General features: G+C 43.2%; 1 protein-coding gene across 2 annotated transcripts in view; it reads right to left on the bottom strand.

Moving 5' to 3' along the window:
* Positions 1 to 26,338, bottom strand: part of cerk (ceramide kinase) — a 57,860-nt gene that overhangs the window by 27,557 nt on the left and 3,965 nt on the right. Inside the window, exons 2-5 of one of the 2 annotated variants that reach the window (XM_085252186.1) lie at positions 9,774 to 9,902; positions 8,274 to 8,396; positions 5,831 to 5,956; positions 5,094 to 5,160 (exon numbers count right to left, since the gene is read on the bottom strand). In XM_085252186.1, coding sequence (XP_085108312.1) covers positions 5,094 to 5,160; positions 5,831 to 5,956; positions 8,274 to 8,396; positions 9,774 to 9,902 — 445 coding nt within the window. The remainder of the gene's footprint in view (positions 1 to 5,093; positions 5,161 to 5,830; positions 5,957 to 8,273; positions 8,397 to 9,773; positions 9,903 to 26,338) is intronic. The other variant, XM_085252187.1, reaches the window with a different exon arrangement.

Below are 26,338 nucleotides of genomic sequence, written 5' to 3'. Positions count from 1 at the left end.
ACTTCAACTGTGAGAGACAGAATGTGAAAAAAAAAAAATCCATGAATCCACATGGTAGGATTTGTAAAGAATTGATTCGTAAATCAGGGTGGAAAATAAGTATTTGGTCAATAACAAAAATACAACTCAATACTTTGTAACATAACCTTTGTTGGCAATAACAGAGGTCAAACGTTTACTATAGGTCTTTACCAGGTTTGCACACACAGTAGCTGGTATTTTGGCCCATTCCTCCATGCAGATCTTCTCGAGAGCAGTGATGTTTTGGGGCTGTCGCCGAGCAACACGGACTTTCAACTCCCGCCACAGATTTTCTATGGGGTTGAGGTCTGGAGACTGGCTAGGCCACTCCAGGACTTTCAAATGCTTCTTACGGAGCCACTCCTTTGTTGCCCGGGCGGTGTGTTTTGGATCATTGTCATGTTGGAAGACCCAGCCTCGTTTCATCTTCAAAGTTCTCACTGATGGAAGGAGGTTTTGGCTCAAAATCTCACGATACATGGCCCCATTCATTCTGTCCTTAACACGGATCAGTCGTCCTGTCCCCTTGGCAGAAAAACAGCCCCATAGCATGATGTTTCCACCCCCATGCTTCACAGTAGGTATGGTGTTCTTGGGATGCAACTCAGTATTCTTCTTCCTCCAAACACGACGAGTTGAGTTTATACCAAAAAGTTCTACTTTGGTTTCATCTGACCACATGACATTCTCCCAATCCTCTGCTGTATCATCCATGTGCTCTCTGGCAAACTTCAGACGGGCCTGGACATGCACTGGCTTCAGCAGCGGAACACGTCTGGCACTGCGGGATTTGATTCCCTGCCGTTGTAGTGTGTTACTGATGGTGACCTTTGTTACTTTGGTCCCAGCTCTCTGCAGGTCATTCACCAGGTCCCCCCGTGTGGTTCTGGGATCTTTGCTCACCGTTCTCATGATCATTTTGACCCCACGGGATGAGATCTTGCGTGGAGCCCCAGATCGAGGGAGATTATCAGTGGTCTTGTATGTCTTCCATTTTCTGATGATTGCTCCCACAGTTGATTTTTTCACACCAAGCTGCTTGCCTATTGTAGATTCACTCTTTCCAGTCTGGTGCAGGTCTACAATATTTTTCCTGGTGTCCTTCGAAAGCTCTTTGGTCTTGGCCATGGCAGAGTTTGGAGTCTGACTGTTTGAGGCTGTGGACAGGTGTCTTTTATACAGATGATGAGTTCAAACAAGTGCCATTCATACAGGTAACGAGTGGGGGACAGAAAAGCTTCTTACAGAAGACGTTACAGGTCTGTGAGAGCCAGAGATTTTCCTTGTTTGAGGTGACCAAATACTTATTTTCCACCCTAATTTACGAATAAATTCTTTACAAATCCTACCATGTGAATTCATGGATTTTTTTTTTCACATTCTGTCTCTCACAGTTGAAGTGTACCTCTGGTGCAAATTACTGACCTCTGTCATCATTTTAAGTGGGGGAACTTGCACAATCGGTGGCTGACTAAATACTTTTTTGCCCCACTGTAAATGCTTACATATACACACAGTTACTGTCCCTCCACACACACAACTCGGTTCTGCTTCTATGCCCCAGCTTTGTTTCCTTTTTCCCACCGAGGCTTCTAGACTTCTGATTGGCCAACATTTCTGCACGGTTAGGAATCTAGCGCCACCTGCTGCTTTGGCATGTTCATAGCAGCGTTTTCCTTCATTTCTGCCTTTATGTGTGGACGGGATTCTTTTTTAAAACGAAAACGGAAAATCTCAGTTTTCAAAAATACCCGTGTACGTGTGGACGTAGCCTCAGTCTCTGACTGGAAGCGCTAATTCGTCATTCGGCTTTTGTCAGACTAAAGTAACTGTTAAAACTGTTTGAAAAGCTCAGCTATACAACAAGGAGAGATTGAGAATTTCCTTTTAGTTCTCAGTTTATTTGATATTGACAAAAGTTAGTCAGTTTTGTCTGTTCTTCTGTAAAACAAACTAAGATTTATTTTTAGAATTAATATTTTGTTTCTAAGTGGAATTGACAATTTAGTCTGTTTCGTTTGTTCTATTTTGAAACTTAAACGCTTTAGCGGCTGCCTTTTGTGTAGTTTGCAATATTTGCCTTTATTTATCTGAAAAAGTCTCATGTTCCTTAAGTACATCTACCCTGTTGAACTTATTATGGGAAATAAATATTTAAATAAAAACAAGCTGCTGATTATTTCACATTTTACTTGTGAGCAATGGCACATTTAAATCTTACAAATATAGTTATTTGGCTCATATCGTGATAGATATCGTTATCGCCTGAAATGAAAAAAACATATCGTGATATGAAAAAAATCTCATATCGCCCAGCTCTAGTCATGACTCTTCTAATACACAGATTGCTGGTCATCCGGGAAGATCGACTGGATGTCACGTAATGACTTGTGTTACATGTACTTGAAATGACACACACATGCTAGAGGGAAAATAACTACACAGCTGGAGAACTGACAAAAACATCACTGAAGAGGAGGCCCAACTGTGCAAGGCCAGTAAATAAGAATATCACACTGTTCTATCAGACATAACAGCTTCTCAAGTCCAACTCATCTATAAATCTATAAATCATATGAGCTGCAGAGTAAAACCATAATGGACTCTAACCCTGCTCTGGGAGAATGAATAGCTGATGAATAGGAGCTGGAAACAACGGGGAACTCAGCTGGAAAGTAGGAGACCCTTTATATTCCATGATAAACTGTATTTTGCCATTGAATGCCAACTTTGGATCACAGACCTGAGCAGCTTCATGTACAGTTTGAGCTGAAAACCTTCATTTATTGTCAGGATTTAGATATAGAAACAGACAAATATATATATTAAAAAAAACTATAGAAAATGTTGAAATTCCAGTAAAACTTACTAGTGATATTGCTTCATTGTGACTTTTGACCACTTCATTTTACATTAACATCATCATAGACACTGGATCAGTGGTCAGTAGGGCTACCACGATTAGTCGACTAGTCACGATTACGTCGACTATTAAAATCGTCGACGACTAATTTAATAGTCGACGCATCGTTTGATGCTTTGTAAGATCCCAAAAGACGCAGGAATAAGTAGTAGTATTTAAGAGTGTAATATCGGACTGAAACAGAAGATGGCAGCACTGCATGTACAAGGATGCCAGCTGCCGTTAAACCCCGAAGAAGAAGAAGCAGCTGTGTCCCAGAATTCATAGCGCGGCCCAGCTCACTTGTCAACAATGGCGGCAGCTAGTTAGTTTTAATATTACTCTTATTATTCTTTCTGGGTTACAAAATAAACGATTAACATATTTTCAGGTGAGAATGTAGCTGTGTAAACCTCAAACATCTGCTCAGTTTATCAAGACACCACATATTTTCAAAAGCGCGCCGACGTTTTCGGAGACGTCTGTTACCCACTAGGTCGATAGCTAGCCGGGGGCAAGGCTCACTAGAGCCGTGAGAACACCGGACTCCCGGCAAATCGTTTTCAAACCCACTGCCGTCTTTTGCTACTCAGGTTAAACATGATATATAAGTCACTTAGATAACTTAAAAATTATATTGTTTTTTTTTTTTTTTGTATTTTATTTGTTCCTGATTAAATCGGTTTGGCTGAGATTAAAGTTATAGTTTTTACACAGCTGAATAAACGTCAAGCAGATTAAACTCCATTGAAACAATCTGCAAATGTCATTAAAATTTAATAAACTATCATCTTGTCTTTATTTTTAGTTAGTACATACCTTAAACACTTAAAGCTATAAGCTAATGATAATTATATAAGAGCAGATGCTGCTGGTGCAACAAGCTGTACGTTTTACATCCAATGGATGCATGATCTGATTAGTTGACTAATCCCAAAAATAATCAGTGACTACTCAACTATCAAAATAATCGTGTGTGGCAGCCCTACTTGTCAGTAATTGTAGAAAATGTGTTACTCCACTTGCAAAAAAGCTCAACTTTCATGACTGTGAAATTAGATCAGACAAGAGGTTTGTGCCCACATAATGAATGTTCATCTTGTGACCATACACATCCATTTAATCACTTTTATTTTGAAATTAATCCCCTGCTTTTAATGTTGCTTGTTCCACCTCCTTTCTTTGTTCCCATTTTCCTGTGAATATTTCAGCCAGATACATTTCCTACCAGCTAATTAGCCACCTAGCATATATACAGCCATCCTCCCCTTTGTTCCCTGCCTCACTGTTTAAAAGCAACCTTTAAGATTGGCTTGTTGGAGTTTTTAGACCCTACCTACCAGTGTATGACCCAGGCTTTGAACATTAAAACTGAGTTATGGATCATTACCACGGTAGAGTTTTGAATTAATGGATATGTCTCAATCTCCTTTTTCTTTGCAAAGTGTTTTTTCACACTTATATTTAGTTTTCAGTTTAATTTTAGTTATCTAGAATAACCTTGAAACGGGCCAGTAATGAAAACACGAAAGGAAAGAACCTTTCATTTTTATCATTTCCTGTCACGCTAGGACACAACAGCACCAAACCTTTTGAACAATTTCAAGTCTTACCATAACACCAAACTAAACTGAACGTTCCCAACAACAATAGATATGCCGGCAACATAACAACCCCCATTCTACAAAAGAAACAGCATCAACAGCTACCAATATAAACCACCAGACTGATGTGTTTTTAAGCTTTATATCTCAAAGAGTTAACATGGCTACAAACCGTTAATCTTACATTGGAGTGCTTTTAGAGCACTTACATCCAACATCTACTCAGTTTAATCTTCTTTTATTATTATTATTATAAACCAATAAATTTTCTTTGTAAGCATTTATTGTGGCATAGAGAGATTTAAGAAATGTCCTGACAAAGAAGGTTAGTGATTAAGATGATCAGAATATTTTCCCGTTGTTAAATATGAGAAACACAAAGAACTTTGTATCCGTAATCTGTCACAACACAGACTGCAATACAGCAGAGGTTAATACAAACTATGGCCGAGTTTCTCAGTAGCTTTATTAAAGTACGAGCAAACAAAGAAGAGTCAAGTTCATGTCCCGGTGAAGAACCAGTTTTCAAAGCCTAAAAGCAAGAGCTACCTAGCTTAAGTACCTACCCGTCATATTTATCTAGATTGGCCTCTGTTTTCAAGTGGTCTTCAGCATGATTGGCACGCTCTGTAACTATGGAAACAAATCAAATGGCAAGCATTAGTAGGCATTCAATGAAAGGGAATATACTGACAAAATAACTAGGCACTTTGTGGCTTGACTGGTAGAACAAGCACTCTATTACATGCATTTTGAAATACAAGACAAGGAAAGTACTTCACCTTTGAAACATTCACTGGAACCTATCGAGCAGATTAATGGTCAGAAGAGGCATAAGTGTGCTGGCAACCCCCCCCCCCCCCCCCCAAAAAAAACCTCAACCTAATTCAGCTACTGTATACTAGCAAGCAAAATGAGCCTATAAAACCAAAAACAATATTTCAACAGTAATTCTGTTTACCAGGCATATAATAGCAACACACACACAATCCTGTAACCTACAGCAGCTGTAGGAAGCCCAAGGTGAATAGCGGTCCCTCTGATGGACCATCAATACCCCAGACTATGTGTAGCTGTAACAAACACTTATTGAATAATAGATGTGTTTGGATACCCGAGCTTATCAACTATCACAGCTTCCATTAAGGTGGTGGCATGATTAATGGCACTATAAGCCAAATCATATCCTTGCAAGCCTCTCCAGTCCCCACGAGAGGCCACAGTGGCAGTGGAGATCTATATGGCAACCATCAAGACTCATTTTTTATTTAAATGTTGAGGAATGCTACTGATAGGGACTCACCAATCACAGTGGTCGCAATGCCGGCAAGGCGAAACATTGGGGCCACCTTCTGCTCGTAAATACGTTTCCCACGACGCTTTCCACCGAATGGATTGATGTATACCAGAAGGCTCTTTGGTCGATTGGCTGCAAAAACAGGGAGGGGCATGAGATCATCTTTTAAAATGTGTAGTTTACCTTTTTTTTTTTTTTTTTTTTTTTTTTTTTGAAACAAATGTCCAGCTGACAAAAGCTTGATGAAGTTTTCATTAACCAGAGACCTTTCTCAAAATGCTCAGTCAACCTGACTTGTCCCAAAAACATTCCGCTCAAGAAATAAATGGTGTGTCTACTGACTGTAGGAGGAGTGCAAAGCAATTCAGAGGCACTGCATCATTCGGTGATAAACCTACAAAGAGCTGCGATGGAGAATACTAAATGGCTTGTTTATGGCTGTTGTGGAGGAGTGCATTTAGGACAACAAACTAAGATACATGGGATGCTCAAAGTGAAAATGAATGGATTTGGATCAAGTGTTAAATGATTACAAAGAAATATAGGGTGCCATATTGTTTGGCAATAAGACAAAAGTTCCATTAGATTACATAAATGGATTGTAAATGGGCGATGTAAAGGTGTGTGACTAATACTACTGAAGATGCAGCGACTTATTCAAAATGAAAGTGGTTAATTACCTTGAATTGATTCATCCTGCCAAGTGAAATGGGACTAAGAGGACCATTTTAAATGGCTTAAACCCACCTCCCACTCTTATTTCAGCATGTTAGTTAAACACTAAATTCTGTACAGCCTAATCATGTGATGCTTATTAAACCCAGAGCATAAGAGAGCATTTTGCACTCAGGTGAAAAATAAAATGCAAACTCAATATGCTTGAATAATAGTCTAGTAACTTTGCATCACCATGTAATCTGTTAGTACACAAAAAACATTACATTTAGCAAGCTAATTATTTTGTAAACATGTTGATGGATAATGTGCTGCTATGTTCGTTTTTAGTTATATACTGTATATGCCATTCTCTTTTACTGTAGGACCGCCCATTAGCTATCCTAATTATTTTTATTATTTTTATTTAATATTTCTAAATAGGGCTGCCACGATTAGTCGACTAGTCACGATTACGTCGACTATTAAAATCGTGGACGACTAACTTAATAGTCGACGCATCGTTTGACGCTTTGTAAGATCCCAAAAGACGCAGGAATAAGTAGTAGTATTTAAGAGTGTAATATCGGACTGAAACAGAAGATGGCAGCACTGCATGTACAAGGATGCCAGCTGCCGTTAAACCCCGAAGAAGAAGAAGCTGTGTCCCAGAATTCATAGCGCGGCCCAGCTCAGTTGTCAACAATGGCGGCAGCTATTTAGTTTTAATATTACTCTTATTATTCTTTCTGGGTCACAAAATAAACGATTAACATGTTTTCAGGCGAGAATGTAGCTGTGTAAACCTCAAATATCTGCTCAGTTTATCAAGACACCGCATACTTTCAAAAGCGCTCCAACGTTTTCAGAGATGTCTGTTACCCACTAGCTCGATAGCTAGCCGGGGGCAAGGCTCACTAGAGCCCGTGAGAACACCGGACTCCCGGCAAATCGTTTTCAAACCCACCACCGTCTTTCGCTACTCAGGTTAAACATGATATATAAGTCACTTGGAGAACTTAAAAATAATATTGTTTGGCTTTTTTTAGTATTTTATTTGTTCCTGATTAAATCGGTTTGGCTGAGATTAAAGTTATAGTTTTTACACAGCTGAATAAACGTCAAGCAGATTAAACTCCATCGAAACAATCTGCAAATGTCATTAAAATTTAATAAACTCTCATCTTGTCTTTATTTTTAGTTAGCACATACCCTAAACACTTAAAGCTGTAAGCTAATGATAATTATATAAGTGCAGACGCATGCTGGTGCAATAAGATGTACGTTTTACGTCCAATGGATGCACGATCTGATTAGTCGACTAATCACAAAAATAATCTGTGACTAGTCGACTATCAAAATAATCGTTTGTGGCAGCCCTATTTCTAAATTAAAATTCAAAAATCATTAGTCACAGGCTAACACTTACAGACAGACAACCATTCGCCCTCACAACTATAGGGAATTTAGAGTTTCCAGTTAACCTATCATAACTAACTGCATGTCTTTGGACTATGTGAGGAAGCCGGAGTACCTGGAGAGAACCCACTCAAACATGGGGAGAAGAACTCCACACAGAAAGACCCCTGATGGTGGAACTGAACTCAGGACCTTCTTGCTGTGAGGCAACAGTGCTAACCACCCTGCCAACCTTCTAATACACAGTTTCCAGTAAGAGTGGACCTTAATGACCGCGTGCACTTAGCTAAAATACAACTTTCATGGTGCGTCGGGTCAGTACATCAAGTACAAAGTACAAACCCATATCTTTTACAGAACATCAGATGACACATACTGAGTAGTGACAGCTGCTCATTTGTAACTTGGACCCACTCCTCGCAGAGTGCCTGGTTGTCACAGTGAAAGGTGACCTCACTACACCGCCACTGGTGCTGTTGTGTCCTTCGCACATAGGAAACTGTAAAGAAACAAAACAGAACACTCCAGAGACCACTTATCAACAAAAATCAGAGACGAAAGATGCTTTTATCATTCCCATAGACCATCTTATCAGACAAATGCCTCCAAATGTGCTAAACAAAGCCTCTGATAATGTCTTCTTTTCACATCATTTTGCCTTGCTTAAAGTCATAATCATAAAATACCCAGATCGCTTGTGACCTATAGTTTATTTAGTAGGCAGGTATTTTTAACAATTCCTACTTTTGTCATTTACCATATTACCTGGCTTTGGCACAGTGGGGGCTTGCCCTGAGAATAAACCTGGGCTTTATCCTTAACACACAGATTATTCAGATATGCGCTTATGTCAGAAATAGAATAGAATAGAATAATCCTTTAAAATGAAAGAAATTAAATAGAAATGAAAGCATGAAGAAATTAGTTTCCTAAATGAAACAGGGCTGTGCTCATAATCAGACACACACACAAAGTAGAGACAGAGTCCCATAATATCCTGCTAGGAACATTACTGAAATATTTACATTAAGAAGGAAAAATTCACTCACTAAGCACTTTGACAGCAGATTCACTCGCTAAGCATTTCAAAGTGAAATTATCACACTAAGCATTTTCTTCATCAGATAGAAAAGTTAACTTTTCAGGAAAGTTGTGCTGTCCAAATCGCTAACCGTACCTCGTACTCACCATGGGGTATGCAAAGAGACGCTCAGAGTGGGTGCAAAATTATCCTTTAATATGTTACATAATCAGGATGTAAGTGATGGGGTGCGTCTTTGAAGCCAAGTTTCCACAGACTGTGGAAATGCAGTCGTGTCAGACTCGACGCACTTCATTGCCAGTAAACGCTCACATTAGTGAGGTAATTTTTAACATTTGGCTGCGATACGTAATGTAAATCCGATCTTGTTTGGATATAATCTAATGGCTCCAAATCAAGCATTAGCCCCAAAGTCGCTGGCATGCTGCCATCTTAGACCCAGTCTGCTAAGCTGTGAGGGACTCTCTTGTTAATGCATTACTTTCTGACTATGGAGCTGTCTACAGGCTTATTCCCAGTGTCACATCACTTGCGACTTGTGGCACTAAACACAGCCTCTTGGCACGCTTAACCAAAGTGCAACTGCAATGTAGCATTAACATACTACAGGAAATTCAAGGCGACATTGATATAGACTGGCCTCAGGTTCAGTTGTTGGAAGAAGCAACAGAGGTTAAAGTGGCTACTTTATCAGTTTAGTTTTTACTTTAATAAGACTGAGACACAGGAGACTGATGCGGGTTTTTAAAGACAAAAATGCTACATTTTTTACTTTGGGCTTTGCATAACTTTTATAAAACTAGTGATAATGAAATGCTTTTGTAAATGTCATACCTGTGAATGCATAGCGATACAGCTGTTTTGTCTTTTTTTGATGTTTCCCAGTCTGTGCAGCGTCTTGGTCATCGTCTTCTGTCTTGCGGACAGCAACTATTTCACACACCTCAACAGAATAGCTGTGTACTGAAATGACATGAAATGGCTCTTTTAGTTCACTCCATTCCACAATGACCAAAGCACACAAAACTATACACAAAAGCATTCGTGATGCATGCTGTAATCTATAAATCTCCAGTAATCGGTATCTTTTTTTTTCTTCATATGGACAATAGATCCTGAAACTAAGTGGTCTGTGGAAGGGGTCACTCTGAGCCAAGCTGACAAAGAATAATCATTCAACTGCAATTCCCCTCTACACCGTTGAGAATGTGGCACATCGATATTTTAGTTTTATTCTCCACTCCCTTTATTGTTGCTCTTATCAGCCCCGTTTACCGATGTAACATGCAGGTGTTTTGTCAGAAAGCCATGATAAGCCTATTGTATGCTCCCTGCCCAGCACCAAGCAACTGAAGTTAGTAGCTGGTTAAGAAATTAGAGCATTTAGCAGCTAAACAGCCAGATGTATCCAAATGGCTAACTGGGAATATCTGGAAACAGCAGCATTTCCCTTACTGGCTTCTTGAGGCTGTCTCACCAAGCCTCAAGTGGCCAATCCCAATCTGCACTGAAACATAGCATGAAGTCCACACTGCAAACCGTGGTCCCCATGTGAGTCACAAACGAAGACCTCATTGTTCAGCAACTTGTGACTGACAAGTTGGAAGTCAACAAGCATGCAGCCTCATGTTGTGTCTCATTATATATATAAAAAAAACAAAGATGGACAAAACAACAAGCCTCAGCCTGAACATCCATAACAGGACCCCACCAAGCAACGAGCATGCCACAGGTGCCACGTCTGTCCTCTGATGATCAGAAATTAGAACAAAGAATGTAACCGTTTCTGTCTCCTCGAAGAAATTCTAGTTTGTTTGATGTAAATGTCCTGTATATTCACTCAAATTTAGAGGAGAAACAAACACATCAGCGCATTTGGTATCTATAGCAAATTGCGTCATTTATGAAAAATGCATAGGACTGCACTTTTATATTACTCACTCATTTAAATTACCTCAGGCAGTAAGACCTGAGGTTGTGCATCCTGGGTTTGAGTTACATTTTGTCAGAAGACTAATTTTTGGTAACCACATTAGCATTCCATTCAATCTCCAGGTACATCATGGATACACCTTGCAAAGCAGGTTCATTATCCATTGCCAGCATTAGCTGATAATACTGCGATTCAACTCGTCTTATTCCACTGTGGAAATGAACAAAGTGCTTGAGTCAATAACCCGAGTCATCTTTTATCCTCTCTATAAACTGGTGGAGACTAAAACGGACTTAAAAGGGGAGTGAATAAGCATGCTGGATAAATCACTCTGTATACTTGCTAATTTTTCTCTTTATTTCCAAGTACAGAAATGTTTTCAGATGTAAGCCTGATAACTTGTAATCATACATCAGTGGGTTGTTTTCATTTCCCACTGCAAAAATAAATAAACAAATAAATCAGTAAGCTTAGATTTCCCTCTAAAATGTCAAAACTGTTGGATACTGTATCCAAATTCAGAACAGCAGCCTGGAATTCATTTCACAAGGAGCAAAATGAATGGGAATAACACTGTCATGTCCCAAGAGGTTGTGAGTGTTTGGGAAGAAAATACATCCCTTTGTTAATGTCCCCCATAAGCGTGAGAATGAGGTTTAACAAAATTTTCTGAGCACAGTGTGACCTGATACCTCCTGGCAGTAACAAGACGGGGCAGCTCAGCTGACTTGAAGGGCTCCTAAGTGACATTAAAGAACCCTGCGTTGAAAAGTGGTGTTAAAGGATTTGTTGGTAATGCATTCATCCATCTTCACATCCTTAATAATGTGAACACACTTATGTGACAGACAATGCAATATAATCCTTAAAAATCATTTTAAGAAGGTGGAACCCAGTGCTGGGAATTTGATGCCTAAATATTGCCAGGCCTGACGAGACAAATTTCCCTTTGAACCATTTCATTATTTAAATATTCAAATCCCAAGCATGGCTACTAACAGAACAAATTCAGCTGTGCACTTTTGTACTATGGAAGGACAATATTACTTGTATTGTTTTTAAGTGACCTGTTCAACTGCGTCACATACAGGCATTCCAGTCTCTCCTACAAATTTATTCAGCTGATATGGTGAAATGGATGGGAGGGAAGCATGACATATTATTTCTCCCCTGGGAGTCTGAGGGAATAGGATTTCATTTCTTTTTCAAATAAAGATGATACGCCATGCAGGCATGAATAACTTTATGGCCATCGATATTCACACTTTGACAAATAGGAAGAAGAGTTATGGCCATGTGGGTAATGGCTTTATTTCAGGAAAAAAAACTATTTGAAAAATAGCACCTAGTTCTCCTGCCAAACCGATTGTTGGTATTGAATTAAAATACATAATGAATTTCTAAAAGTTTTATATTCCATTTTTAAACTGTTAAACTGGAGCTCTGGCCTGTACGCCAAAATTCGTTTGGTTGTCCATGTATCATACAAATCAACCACTAGATTTACAATTTTCAATTCAAAGCTTTCAGTTCACATAAGCAGAAATTTCAACACAATATATTCAGATCAGAACGTGCTAGAAAATTTGGATGTTTTTACATAAACTATATGGACAAAAGTAATTGGCCACCGACACACTGCAGTTTTAGGAGCTGCTATACCATGATGGTCCCGGTGCAGTTTTTGTGCTGATCTGAATGTCGGAGGTGTTTTGGAACTCTGCAGTTATTGAGCCAGCAGAGCATTGGTTTAAGCACCATGTACCTCAGCGGCCACACTCTGTGACTGGTGATGATGATGATGATAGTGATAATAACATAAGGCAAAGATAAACAGCTGTAACAGGTTCCAGATAATTCATTGTGAAATTCTGAATTTGCACTTTGTTTTATATCTCAGTACCAATCTTGTGCCTGAATTGTGTCTAAAACTCTGAGAAATATAATCAGAAAAATCTTATCTTGTATTTTACACATTTACATACGTATCATCCTAAGCTCCCAGGCCTGAATCCAAAACAAAACATTAAACATATGATATCTTCAAAGAAGTAGGCAAATCAATTCCCCCAAAGGCACCCCCCGCCAAAACCCCCCAACAACCACACTCATGATACTATCTTTTCACAGTGCATCCGTAAAATATTCACAGTGTTTTACTTGTTCCACATTTTGTCATGTTGCCACCGTATTCTAGATTCATTGGATCAAATTCATTTTCACCCTAAAAATTCTACACACAATACCCCAGAGTGAGAGGGAAAAGTGAAAGAAAACAGGTTCGCTGAAATCTATGCAAATTTATTTAAAATACAAAACAAAAATACAACATATACATGAGCATTCACAGCCGTTGCCACACAAAACAGTCAGGGTGTTCCTCTGAACCACTTGGTCAAATTAACACAAGAAACAAACAAAACCGACACCCCAGTGAACCTAGTTGGGGAAGAAACTGGAAACAATGGCTAGCATTCCCAAATTCTAACACTGCTCTAATAACCCTGGCACATACACACATCCTCAGATATGCACACACAAGGACACAATAATCGCTTCACCACATACACAGAGCACATACCCCCACATAAATTCTCCACTTTTTAGCTCAGTGCGGTCCCTAAGCTACATGCTAAGCCCTCGGCCATACAAGGCAGATCCTCTCTGCTCTGACATACTTTTCTTTGTGCTTGAAAAGAATCTTGGCACTGGTAGTCAGCCATGTGTGTGTTGCCTATTCATACCACAGGGCTCAGTGTGCTACAGCAAACCGAAGAGGTCTGCTATCTGCAAAAAGTCAGCTTTTCAGGAACTGGAGGGAAAAGGGTCTTTTTTTTTTGCCCAATAACTAGAAATCCTGCACACGAAGGAGAGAATTCAGATGTTTGTTTTCATTGCTACACTGATACCTAAGAACTCTGAAAGGGAATATTAATGTTCCTGCAGCCTTTTATTTAATCACTTTGAACATTTGTAAAGCTAATTACTGACATCTGTCAGTTACTTTTGCCATGCTTGGATGGTTGTTAAGTGACTCTTGGAGCTTCCTTGACCTTTTGCCCATTTTTTTAAAAACCTGCCCAGTGGCAGAATTGTTTGTCCCTGATCACATGTTAAAGGTCTTGACCTGTTCCGAGTTTCCCTTGAACTCCTAAAAGCTAGACAGTATATCGTGACACAGTGTATACAGGTTGAATGCTGATTGGTAGAAAAGCAGATTCATCTAGAAAAAGAGGAAGAATGCTAAAACAATAAGGAACAAAGAAGCACGAATAAGGACGATGTTGACTGGTTTTTAACACTCTCTTTGTGTGTTTACGTACAGAGTTCTCTTTTCTGCTGTTAGAACCAAATAAACAAACTTAACCTGATGTACCTGTCGACTGAGCTCTGTCTGTTTCTATTTGGTTTTAACTTGGTTTAGTCCTCCTTCCACCGAGAAATCGACATGATCATACTTTTGTACCATGTGCATTTTGCTAGCCAACTGTAAATAAGCTCTTAGGTATTTGCTCAGGCTTCTTTTTCCCAACAAGGGAGCGGGCAGCTTAACTGGCATGGGATCAAGGCCAAGTTCAAAGACACACTCACATGCAGTGTGGATCAGGAGAAACATAATGAGCAGTTCTCCAACCCTGCCATCTAACTCTGAACCTCAAACCCTGGCAATGGCAGTGCGCTGCTTTGCCCCAAGTGTGCGTGTAATCCCCGGCTCAGGCACCGTTAGTGCCTTTCTCTACTGAGCCAGAAACATTCATATCCTCAGGGCCTCGGCTGCCACTAGTTTCCACTCAACCCACGTGAGATGAATTAACACCTGCGATGCAAAAGGGAACACTATTAAAAGGCAAGACCAGTCTGAAGACTTTTTACACCATCCCTGAAGTTGTCAGACAGGATTGTATACTAAATGTTATGTGGATTTTTTGAACTTGTAACTCTGTTATAAGACTTCTAGCAGATTTGATCAGTTTACCCAAAGAGCGATTATTCACTCTGAAAAAAGTTCAAAAACAAAAACAGATTTTTCATGTGACTGCTTGAGTCACATCATAACAGTCCGGATTCCCCCGAATGGAAACCACTTTGGTCAACACCATCACCCTACAGTCTCTCTCATGCTCGTTCCAATTATTTAGGCTTTTTTTTCCCCCCCACCAGGAAGTAAAACTCTTAATCCAGACACTTCTTTTAATACACTTTCACATACCAATGCATGCTTTGGTTTTAAATCGGACAAGGCAGGTTTCTCATGCTTCTGTCCACACCCTTCTGCAGTGAAGACAACAATTACACAAGCACGAACATTGCTTGTGTAACTGTTGCATTCATAAGCTATGGTTTTAATTCCCATGCCTAGAAAAATCTAGGTAGTTGCAAGAACTGGCTGATGACGTATGGTAAATGGACAGGTATTTGCACAGCGCTTTTTCTACTCAAGCTGACTTCTCAAAACACTTCCTATTACAAGTCTTACTAAGTCACACACATATGCATTGGGTTTTTTTCTAGATGGATCAGGAGCAACCTGTGATTTAGTATCTTGTACATGGTATGGACCGGTAGGACAGGATCAATCGACTGACCTTGCAATTGGTAGATCATCCTCACTCGACTGCTCCCGTCTCTCTACCAGCCGAAAAGTGCTTGGTAGTCCCTCTCTTTCCCCTTCGTCACGTAGTGATGTGTACGACACCCCAAACTTTGTGACTTCATGTATACAAATTTGATACTGTAAATGCACTTATGCACTTAAATCCGTGACTTATTTTATTAGAATCTCCACTTCCTTAATAGTAAGATGGATTACTATATAAATAGGCCCAAGTGTGGGTAAAATAGTGTCTTTTCCACCCACGACTATCACCCAGGTGCAGGATTTTGTTAGCGTGTTTGTCAAAAAGAGCACGGATTACTGCAGTCATTTCTTTAAGTGTGTCATATTTGAAGAAGAACACGGCAATGAAGTGCAAAGTCAATGAAGTGGCCCTTCAGGTACCTTGAAAGGTAGATATTCAGCAGCACTTGACGAGGATTGAGAGCCACAGGTCTTAGCAATACTAATTTCCTTTGGTAATGGAACAAAAAGGATCTTTTGTAAATTTAATGGAGTTTAGGAGGTCAGTTAAACTTCATTCCTTTGGTAAATACTTTCAACCATTTAACTCAAGAGCACAGTTCTGAAGAAAAGCTATTGTTCATTTTGGCACACTTTGAAAAAGGTAAGGCAGAATTGTGCCTTTTGGCTTTTTCTTTTTGGAATTCTGAACAGTACAATATGGCAACTACTCATGCAAGCATTTGGCCATCTTGCCTGGAAAAAAGGCCCCAAAATGAGCTGCAACAAATCAGTCAATGAATGTCCGATTCTATGGTCCTGCTGTCTTTATTGTCAGGATTTGATTTGTCATAAAGGATAGCATTTTTGATTTAAGACTGATGTCCAGTCAATCAAATTTCACAGGTAAAATGTTTAATTAAGACATTTTGGTACTTTAATCCTTAATGAAAACAGCTGCAAGTTTCAGTCCTACACACTTCATAGACAAGGCTATGATGGCTCCCTCTTTGAGAATCTCTTTGCTCACAAAGGTCAAGACAAGACTACTTCCTGTTGGGAAAAGTCACAAGTTCTCCAAGCCCAGGGGTCGAGCCGGGTGTCAAAGACGCTTTCTGACCAAACAGTTACAGAGACTTCCTTAAGGTTTGCAGCCACTGCTGTGTTACTCTGAGAACTATACACCTTTTATTTTTGCGTCTAGCATTCAACAGTGACGAAGCACGTGAGCTGGCTAACACAGCTCCATAACAAGCTGGAGGGTGTGATAATTGGAGCGCTGCACTCTGTGTGTTTTAAAGTTTTCAGGTCTAACCAATACAGGATTTTTAAGAGCAATACTAATAATAAAGATGTCGCTAACATCTGCTCTATATATATATATAATTATTTATTTACTTATTTATTTACGCTTCGCCCATCATATCAGCAACCAGCTGATCATATCACTTCGTTCCAAACAAAGTGCTCACTGACAAACTATACAACAAATGATTCACATGGTTATCTCTTCTTTATTTTACTTCCACTTATTGGCTGTTGTAAATGCCTCTACGGGGGGAAAATAGTTATATAAGCTGATAATATTATCACACTCATAAACAGGTTGGACTCTAGAATAACAGAGTTTCAAAAGGAGCTACATGAATTTAGGCTAGTGGCTGAAAATGCCCTTTTTGTTTTTCTTAAATTAAATAACCTTTCTTTGCCGGTAGCCATTTTTGATCGTAACACATAAATACAGCAACAGCCTATGTATACAAGAGCCACTAACTTTATATGGGCCATCTTGGACAGACTGCAGCTCTTTGTGCTGGTAGTGATTGCCTCCAACAGCTCAACTATTGGATCCTTTGTGCCTCCATTGCCAAAATGTGCCGGTCCAAATGTGGGAAACCAATGAACCAAACCCATTCAGATCCCCTTTGACAGCAGTGATCTTACGTCCTTGTATTCATATTTCACTTGCCAAAGCAAGTTGACAGATATTCTTGCAAAATTTATGTCACTCTGATGCTCCTGAATCAAACATGCAATTCCTCTTTTGAAGGGAAGTGCAATAAAGCCTGGACTTTACTCTGTCCATTTCTGTCCGTTTTATCACTTCTTGCGGCTGTCTGTGGTTTACACAGCTAATGTGAAATCCCTTCTGTGACATCTCTGCTTATGTTTCCACTGCACTAGTCACCATATACTGGTCTCACTGCTATGTTCCTCTTGTATTCGAAATTACCTACCTTGATGTAGGAGCAAAAATAATATGCGTGTGGGATTTCCTCCAAATGTTCCAAACTATGAAAAAAATTTGTTTACTTACTTAGGTACCCAATTTCATTTTAATTCATGGGCTAAACACTGCTTTAGTTTATTGGAGTAGGCTACAACTGAAAATATTTTGCCTAGAAACCTTTAAAGTCCCCTCAAAAATTCTCAAGTATTATAGCTCACAAAAGTCAGTGTTTTATAGTCCACATTTAATATACCCACCATTTATAAAACAGATGCTAAACAGCCAGGATAGTCTGAAGTAAGGTGAGTGCAATTTCTCAATATTATGTCTCATTTATCCACACTGATCGCAAAGAAATACTATAGAATAGAATAGAATAGTGTCATGGTCCTGGGCCATGTGGGCCCAGTATTCTTAGTTCCTTGTATTTTTGTATTTCGTTCCTTATTTAGGCCATGTTTTCTGAGTTGCCCTGTTGTGTTGTTCCTTAAGTGTTTTCCCTTCATGGCTTTTACCCCCTGTGTGCCCCTCTGTGTATCTGTGAGCCCTCGTCTCTCCTTATGTTTTATTCCATGTTTCCCCTGCCCATTATGTCTAAGTTCTCCCCGTGCTCTCTCTTCCCCCTGTGTGCCCTCTATGTATTTATGAGCCCTCGTCTCCCTTTGTGGTTGTTTCATGTTTCCCCAGCCCGTTATGTCTGTGTTTTCCCCGTGCTCTCTCTCCTCCTGTCTGAACCTCTGTGCCTGTACATGTCATGTTCAGTTCACCCCGCCCTGTCTCGTTATGATTATCAGTGTCACCTGTGTTCCCCGTGTGTGCCCACTTTCCTCGTTTACCCTCTGTGTATTTCTGTCTGAGTCTCCCTCTGTTCGGCGTCGCGTTCTCCCTCATGTTGTGTGTAATTCTCCCCGTGGTTCGGTTCCTTGTACAGCTCATGCTTTAGTTTTCCCAGTTTTAGGTTATTTTGTATTACTTCTCGTGGCCAGCAATAAAGCTGTGTTTTTTGAGTTTATCCCCGTGTCTGTGAGTCTGCATCTTGGGTCCTTCTCCTGCCTGCCACACAGCAAACCATGACAGAAGAACGCGACCCCGAACTGGACCCAGCAGCTCACAACCCCTCCGCGGACCTCCAGGACGACTTGGTCTACACGGTGGAATACCACTGTGAGGAATGGGCGACGCTACCTCGAGGCGAATACCGGGAGACCGTAGCCGTCCGTCTTCAGCGGATGGTGTCCGGGCTCCCGTGGCTATTCGGCGCGCTGCGCCCCCACATCCGGGACTTTCTTGTGTCCGCCGTGGGCATCCGTCCGGGGCAGCTGTCCCAGAAAGAACCAGAAACGGTCAGGATCGGGACCATGGGGCTCACCACCGTTACGCCGCCTGTTCGCTTCTCATCGGCTTCTACATCTCCGCCACCGCCTGTCTACACTACGTGGCGCACGGAGATGCCAGAGGCCAGCGACTTCGGTGAAGAGGAGCGGCAGCAGGTGTTACGGGCGTATCGGGAGGACGAGCTCCGTTGGAAGCCCTGGCTTATCACCGAGGAGGAGCTCTCGTCAGCTGTCCCACCACAGACCGACCACCCCCCCTCGCCGCCGCGATCGGGCTACTCGTCTCCTGCTTCCTGCCTGGCACGGATGTGGTCTGAGGGCGAGGAGCCGGTCGCCACGGAAGGCCAGGCTGAGCCCACGGCCGCCCCTAAGAGGAAACGGCGTTCCCGCCGCTGTCGCGCACCGCCACGGCCCGTTCTGCCCTCCACTGAGCAACACGAGGTGGCTGTGGGGGGCGCGGATTCCGACCTCGAGGAGCGGCAGCGCGCCGTATGCGCGCAACCGGAGGAAGAGCTACGAGAGGAGCCATGGCTCGCTCCCCCCTACGATGAGGTTTTCCGCAGGACACGGCTAGCCCTTGGGGGCCCCCGGAGTTGCCTGGGACTTCCGCCTGCCACTCCGCTAACTACCGCCTCCTCAGCCGCTGCGACGCCTCAGGAGCCTCCATCTCCCACGTCTACGGGGCCCACGGCCAAAAGAAAACGGCGTTCGCGTCGCCACCGCATCGCCCGACGCTCGGAGGTGAGTGAAACTGTCCAGTCGCTCCAAGTTACCTCTGAGCAGAAGGCATGTGAGGAGGCTACGGACTTAGCCGGTGAGGTGGCTAGCAATGAGCCGTTCACCGAGCCGCAGGCCAGAGACAGTTCCGCTCCCGCTTCACTCAACCCGGCAGGGACCACAGACTCGATTCACAGACTGACAAGGTTTCCCACCGCCTTTGGTTTTAATAGCAGTAGGGAGGTGTTTCCTTTGGTGTCTCTTTCCGTGTCTGCAGTTCCAACTAAATCTGAGTTGCCTGTGGTTTCTCTCTTCCCTCCTGAGCCGGCCCTGCTCCTCCATCAGTCACTGAATGAAGGCAACGAAAGCATAGCTAGTGCTCCGGTGTGCCCAGCTACACTTGCTTTTCACGAACCAGAGACTGTGAACACTGGTCATGAACCCCTAGCATGTTACCAAGATGCACACATAACAGCAGATCATGGTGACCAGGACACTGTAATGTCGCAACACGTCTCCTGTCTCCCCATAGATAACAAACCAGGTGGTTCTGAACTGTTTTGCTCCAGCACCATAACCACCACTCAGGAGATGGAAGCTGGGGTCAGGATTTATGTGACACCATTTTCTCCTGCCTCTATGAACTCGTCACTAGATAGGGTTTTGGCCCCGAACAATGTCATAACCACCCTCTCTCCGCCTGAAGCGTCACCTGCTTCAGTTAATGGTTCACGTACCGTTTCACCTGTATCTGTCTCTCCACTCAATAGGGTTAACACTCTGCAGCCACAGATCACTGCGGGTACGGGTTCCAACAAACACGTCCATCCAACACACCACAGTCATGCTACCACGGTGCCAATGGTTAGGTCCATATCTGTGTATTTACTGTTTTTCCAGGAGTCAGCTCCTGGTGATCTAAGCTTTGTTTTTGTGGATCGAGTGGCGGTCCTTGTTTTCCGTATGGTCGAACCAGCTCCTCTGAGCCGCACACTACCACCGGTTGAGTCCAACCAGCTTATGTTGACCTCTCCTAGGACTACACAGACTGGGCTAGTAACCTCTGAGCCCCTTCGGACTGATGTAGACTCTGGGAACCTAATGATTGCTGGCTCAGAACTGGTGGTCCCTACCACTGTCCACTTCATGGTTTCTTGTGTTAAGCTGTTAAGCCCTATGGACTGTTTTTTACCTGCTCTCTCTCTCTCTGGGTTTGTGCCTCAGCAGCCTGTGTTTCCTCAGCTCCTAGTCCAGCCAGGGGCCTTCATAACTGTTTGTCCTGCGTCTGCTGTTGGACTCCCAGGTGTGCCTATCTGGCACCCTGCGGCGACGCCACCGCTTCGCGTCACGTCAGCTGGAGGGCCCGAGGAGCCCACCCAGCCACCTTCTGCTTCTGCTCCTCCTGGTCCAGCTCCAGCCTCCAAGTCTTCGTCTGCTGCAGCTCCAGCCTCCAAGTCTTCGTCTGCTGCAGCTCCAGCCTCAGAGTCTTCGTCTGCTGCAGCTCCAGCCTCAGAGTCTTCGTCCTCGTCTGCTGCAGCTCCAGCCTCAGAGTCTTCGTCCTCGTCTGGCCCAGCCTCAGCCTGTGCTTCGCCTGGTCCAGCTTCATCCGCGTCGTTATCCTCGCCGGGTCCGGCCCCAGCCTCTGCAGCGACGCCTGGTCCGGCCCCCGCATCGCCACCGTCTGGTCCTGCCTCGTCTGGTCCTGTGCCCACCAGGCCACGGCCAGCACGCCTGAGACTGGAGAGCCGCCGCTGCCTTCCGCGCGGTCGGCCCCCTGAACTGCTCCGTCGTCTCCTTCGCCGCCGCCGCTGCCTTCGGCGCGGCCGGCCCCCTGAACTGCTCCGTCGTCTCCTTCGCCGCCGCCGCTGCCTTCCGCACGGCCGGCCTCCGGACCAGCTCTGTCACCTGTGCCACCCGCCTGGTCGGCCCCCCGACCGTGTGACCCGTGAACTCTTGTGCCTGTGGGCTCTGGGTCGGCCCCCTGAACTTTATTTGGACTATGGTCATGTGCTCCTGTGTTTTCTGTTGTTTGTTTTGTTTCCCGTTCTGGTCCCTCCGTCCTGGTCCCCCGCCTCCCGCCCTGGGTGGGTTGTTTTCTGTTTTTGTTTTGTTTTTCGGGTTTGGGCTGTCGGGAGCCAGCCCTTTAGGGGGGGGTGATGTCATGGTCCTGGGCCATGTGGGCCCAGTATTCTTAGTTCCTTGTATTTTTGTATTTCGTTCCTTATTTAGGCCATGTTTTCTGAGTTGCCCTGTTGTGTTGTTCCCTAAGTGTTTTCCCTTCATGGCTTTTACCCCCTGTGTGCCCCTCTGTGTATCTGTGAGCCCTCGTCTCTCCTTATGTTTTATTCCATGTTTCCCCTGCCCATTATGTCTAAGTTCTCCCCGTGCTCTCTCTCCCCCCTGTGTGCCCTCTATGTATTTATGAGCCCTCGTCTCCCTTTGTGGTTGTTTCATGTTTCCCCAGCCCGTTATGTCTGTGTTTTCCCCGTGCTCTCTCTCCTCCTGTCTGAACCTCTGTGCCTGTACATGTCATGTTCAGTTCACCCCGCCCTGTCTCGTTATGATTATCAGTGTCACCTGTGTTCCCCGTGTGTGCCCACTTTCCTCGTTTACCCTCTGTGTATTTCTGTCTGAGTCTCCCTCTGTTCGGCGTCGCGTTCTCCCTCATGTTGTGTGTAATTCTCCCCGTGGTTCGGTTCCTTGTACAGCTCATGCTTTAGTTTTCCCAGTTTTAGGTTATTTTGTATTACTTCTCGTGGCCAGCAATAAAGCTGTGTTTTTTGAGTTTATCCCCGTGTCTGTGAGTCTGCATCTTGGGTCCTTCTCCTGCCTGCCACACAGCAAACCATGACAGAATAGCCTTTATTGTCATTGTACAGAGTACAACGAAATTGGAGTGCCATTCCCTTGGTGCAAGTTTCAATAATAAATATAAATGTAAAATATAAAAAGTACAAAAAAAAAACAATCGTAAGTACTCAAACAATAGTATGTACAATATATACAGGATAGCAGCATTAATATAATGACAGTATGAATAGCAGCATAATATAATGACAGTGACGGTATGGAATAGGTTCAATTGTTTTTGTGCTTATTTACTACGGTGATAGCTCTGGGAAAGAAGCTATCCCTGAATCTGTTTGTCCTGGTTTTATGTGACCTGTACCGTCGGCCTGACGGTAATAGTTCAAACAGTTGGTTGCTGGGGTGAGAGTGGTCCTTGATGATATTGCCATATATAATCCCTGATCAAAGAAGGTCAGCATAAGGTCGTGCTGCCTTAATTTGGTGTGGTCTCTTAGTAACATGGCTGCAAATGTGACAATTCAAACCCCTGCTAAAGTTTGGACAACAGCTCTTAAGATTTGATCAGTGTGTAACAACAAAAAGTGTGAAATACAGTGAAATGCACAAAACAGTCCTAATCTCTCACTTCCACAATTTGCAAAGCCATCCAGCAGGCCAGACACTTCTGGTAATATGCCTGACACACATGCGATACAGTGAGGTGTATTAAATGTTAGTGTGACGCACTGCTGCTGGGCTTTAATAGGCATTCCTGTGGCGCAACATAATCCTTTTTCTCCCGAGACTTGCAGCTACTTTAGCGGCAGCACCTTTAATTCAGATTGAACTGATAAAAACCAGTTCGATCAGCAAGGAGCTGCGTCTCTACAGGTGCATGTGTGAGGCTCGTGATCCATCCAGCTCATCCTGCTTCCCTAAAGCAAGATGGCATCCTGCTCGACTGGATTCCGCTGAACACACCGGTCTCCTACACAGTCAACGCAACGTCTGAAATCCTTGTCACACCCCAGCTGTTTTTCACTCGGGCGTTGAAGTGACGCCACCCCGGACATTTTCTCCTCAGCCCCCCTCAATTCGAGTTGTGAAATACATGACAGATTTAGACACGGCTCCTCTGAATTTTGATCTTGAGTCGGCGAACCCTATGCGTTCGTGCACGTCCACGGGAGACTTCGCTTGTGTTTATGATATCTCCGAGAATACGGCGCGTGCCCTTGCCTCCTTTCAGTCCTCTGACAACAATGAGCTGTCATCATATTCATATTCTGCTGCTGTTCTCGGCACCCCTCCCTTTACACATTGGTTCACTATGTAATCCCTTTATTTATAGTGTGGTGTGGCACTGACAGTGTGTTAGAGGACAAGCCAGTGCAAGCTTAAGGAAATGCTTAGGTGTTCCCTCCTGTTTGTATTGTTTCTATGTTATTCCGTTTTCTGCTTCGATCCCGAGCCTTCCTAGTCACATGTGTTTGCAAAAGATGAGACAAGATTTAGCTGAGTGTGTGAAAGTTACCAAAACTGTTGCTGATATTACAAAGCTTTCAAATAGCTTGGTGCTATCAGTGCCACATCATCATGCAGCTTTACTGCGTGATTAGCTTTTCCTCCTGTTGACCCAAAGCTCAGGTGAACAGAGCAATCACCGTAATGACAGATCCTGCATTGCTGCTGTCAGTGATGCAGTGTAAACCTGCGCAGTTTACCCAATCTCCAGCTGTCGCTTTCTGGCAGTGTTTATTTCTCTGTATCTCTCCCCCTCCCTCCCTCTGCAGCCGTCTCTCAGCATACAGACAGGGCTGTGCATTGAGCACCAGCTTTAGATTACAAAGCGCAGATCTGCCTGGGTACACATGGCAGTGAGCTGTCAAACAAGACGTGGATTTCTCCCAGGCACAATGGGTTTGTTAAGCCAACGCTTAGGTAAACAGATGGAGAGGAAAGGACAACCAAGGTGGAAGATGTAACAGGAGAAGAGTGGTGCCAGTGATGCTGCTAGTTCTCTACTATGCTAAAAAGTCACAGTCTATGATTTCAATATTTATGTTCACTGCAGCTCCGGTTGCTGCTTTTGGAGACATGCGTACGGCACTGCTGATCAGGTCGCACCCCCCACTTTGGCCAGGTGGAATGATATACAGTGGGGCAAAAAAGTATTTAGTCAGCCACCGATTGTGCAAGTTCCCCCACTTAAAATGATGACAGAGGTCAGTAATTTGCACCAGAGGTACACTTCAACTGTGAGAGACAGAATGTGAAAAAAAAAATCCATGAATCCACATGGTAGGATTTGTAAAGAATTTATTCGTAAATCAGGGTGGAAAATAAGTATTTGGTCAATAACAAAAATACAACTCAATACTTTGTAACATAACCTTTGTTGGCAATAACAGAGGTCAAACGTTTACTATAGGTCTTTACCAGGTTTGCACACACAGTAGCTGGTATTTTGGCCCATTCCTCCATGCAGATCTTCTCGAGAGCAGTGATGTTTTGGGGCTGTCGCCGAGCAACACGGACTTTCAACTCCCGCCACAGATTTTCTATGGGGTTGAGGTCTGGAGACTGGCTAGGCCACTCCAGGACTTTCAAATGCTTCTTACGGAGCCACTCCTTTGTTGCCCGGGCGGTGTGTTTTGGATCATTGTCATGTTGGAAGACCCAGCCTCGTTTCATCTTCAAAGTTCTCACTGATGGAAGGAGGTTTTGGCTCAAAATCTCACGATACATGGCCCCATTCATTCTGTCCTTAACACGGATCAGTCGTCCTGTCCCCTTGGCAGAAAAACAGCCCCATAGCATGATGTTTCCACCCCCATGCTTCACAGTAGGTATGGTGTTCTTGGGATGCAACTCAGTATTCTTCTTCCTCCAAACACGACGAGTTGAGTTTATACCAAAAAGTTCTACTTTGGTTTCATCTGACCACATGACATTCTCCCAATCCTCTGCTGTATCATCCATGTGCTCTCTGGCAAACTTCAGACGGGCCTGGACATGCACTGGCTTCAGCAGAGGAACACGTCTGGCACTGCAGGATTTGATTCCCTGCCGTCGTAGTGTGTTACTGATGGTGACCTTTGTTACTTTGGTCCCAGCTCTCTGCAGGTCATTCACCAGGTGCCCCCGTGTGGTTCTGGGATCTTTGCTCACCGTTCTCATGATCATTTTGACCCCACGGGATGAGATCTTGCGTGGAGCCCCAGATCGAGGGAGATTATCAGCGGTCTTGTATGTCTTCCATTTTCTGATGATTGCTCCCACAGTTGATTTTTTTCACACCAAGCTGCTTGCCTATTGTAGATTCACTCTTCCCAGTCTGGTGCAGGTCTACAATACTTTTCCTGGTGTCTTTCGAAAGCTCTTTGGTCTTGGCCATGGCGGAGTTTGGAGTCTGACTGTTTGAGGCTGTGGACAGGTGTCTTTTATACAGACGATGAGTTCAAACAGGTGCCATTCATACAGGTAACGAGTGGGGGACAGAAAAGCTTCTTACAGAAGACGTTACAGGTCTGTGAGAGCCAGAGATTTTCCTTGTTTGAGGTGACCAAATACTTATTTTCCACCCTGATTTACGAATAAATTCTTTACAAATCCTACCATGTGAATTCATGGATTTTTTTTTCCACATTCTGCCTCTCACAGTTGAAGTGTACCTCTGGTGCAAATTACTGACCTCTGTCATCATTTTAAGTGGGGGAACTTGCACAATCGGTGGCTGACTAAATACTTTTTTGCCCCACTGTACTAATGGATGGTCACGGCATGTGGTGCAGACATTCATATTACAAAAAGATTGATACCTAAAGGTCTCCGCCC

This window comes from Mchenga conophoros, linkage group LG17, assembly GCF_057382185.1.
Source record: "Mchenga conophoros isolate Kocher_MC1m ecotype Shallow Benthic linkage group LG17, M_conophoros_male_GT1.1, whole genome shotgun sequence".
Taxonomy (NCBI): Eukaryota; Metazoa; Chordata; class Actinopteri; order Cichliformes; family Cichlidae; genus Mchenga; species Mchenga conophoros.
Note: the sequence above shows the minus strand (reverse complement) of the source record. Positions and strands in the feature narration are given on the sequence as shown.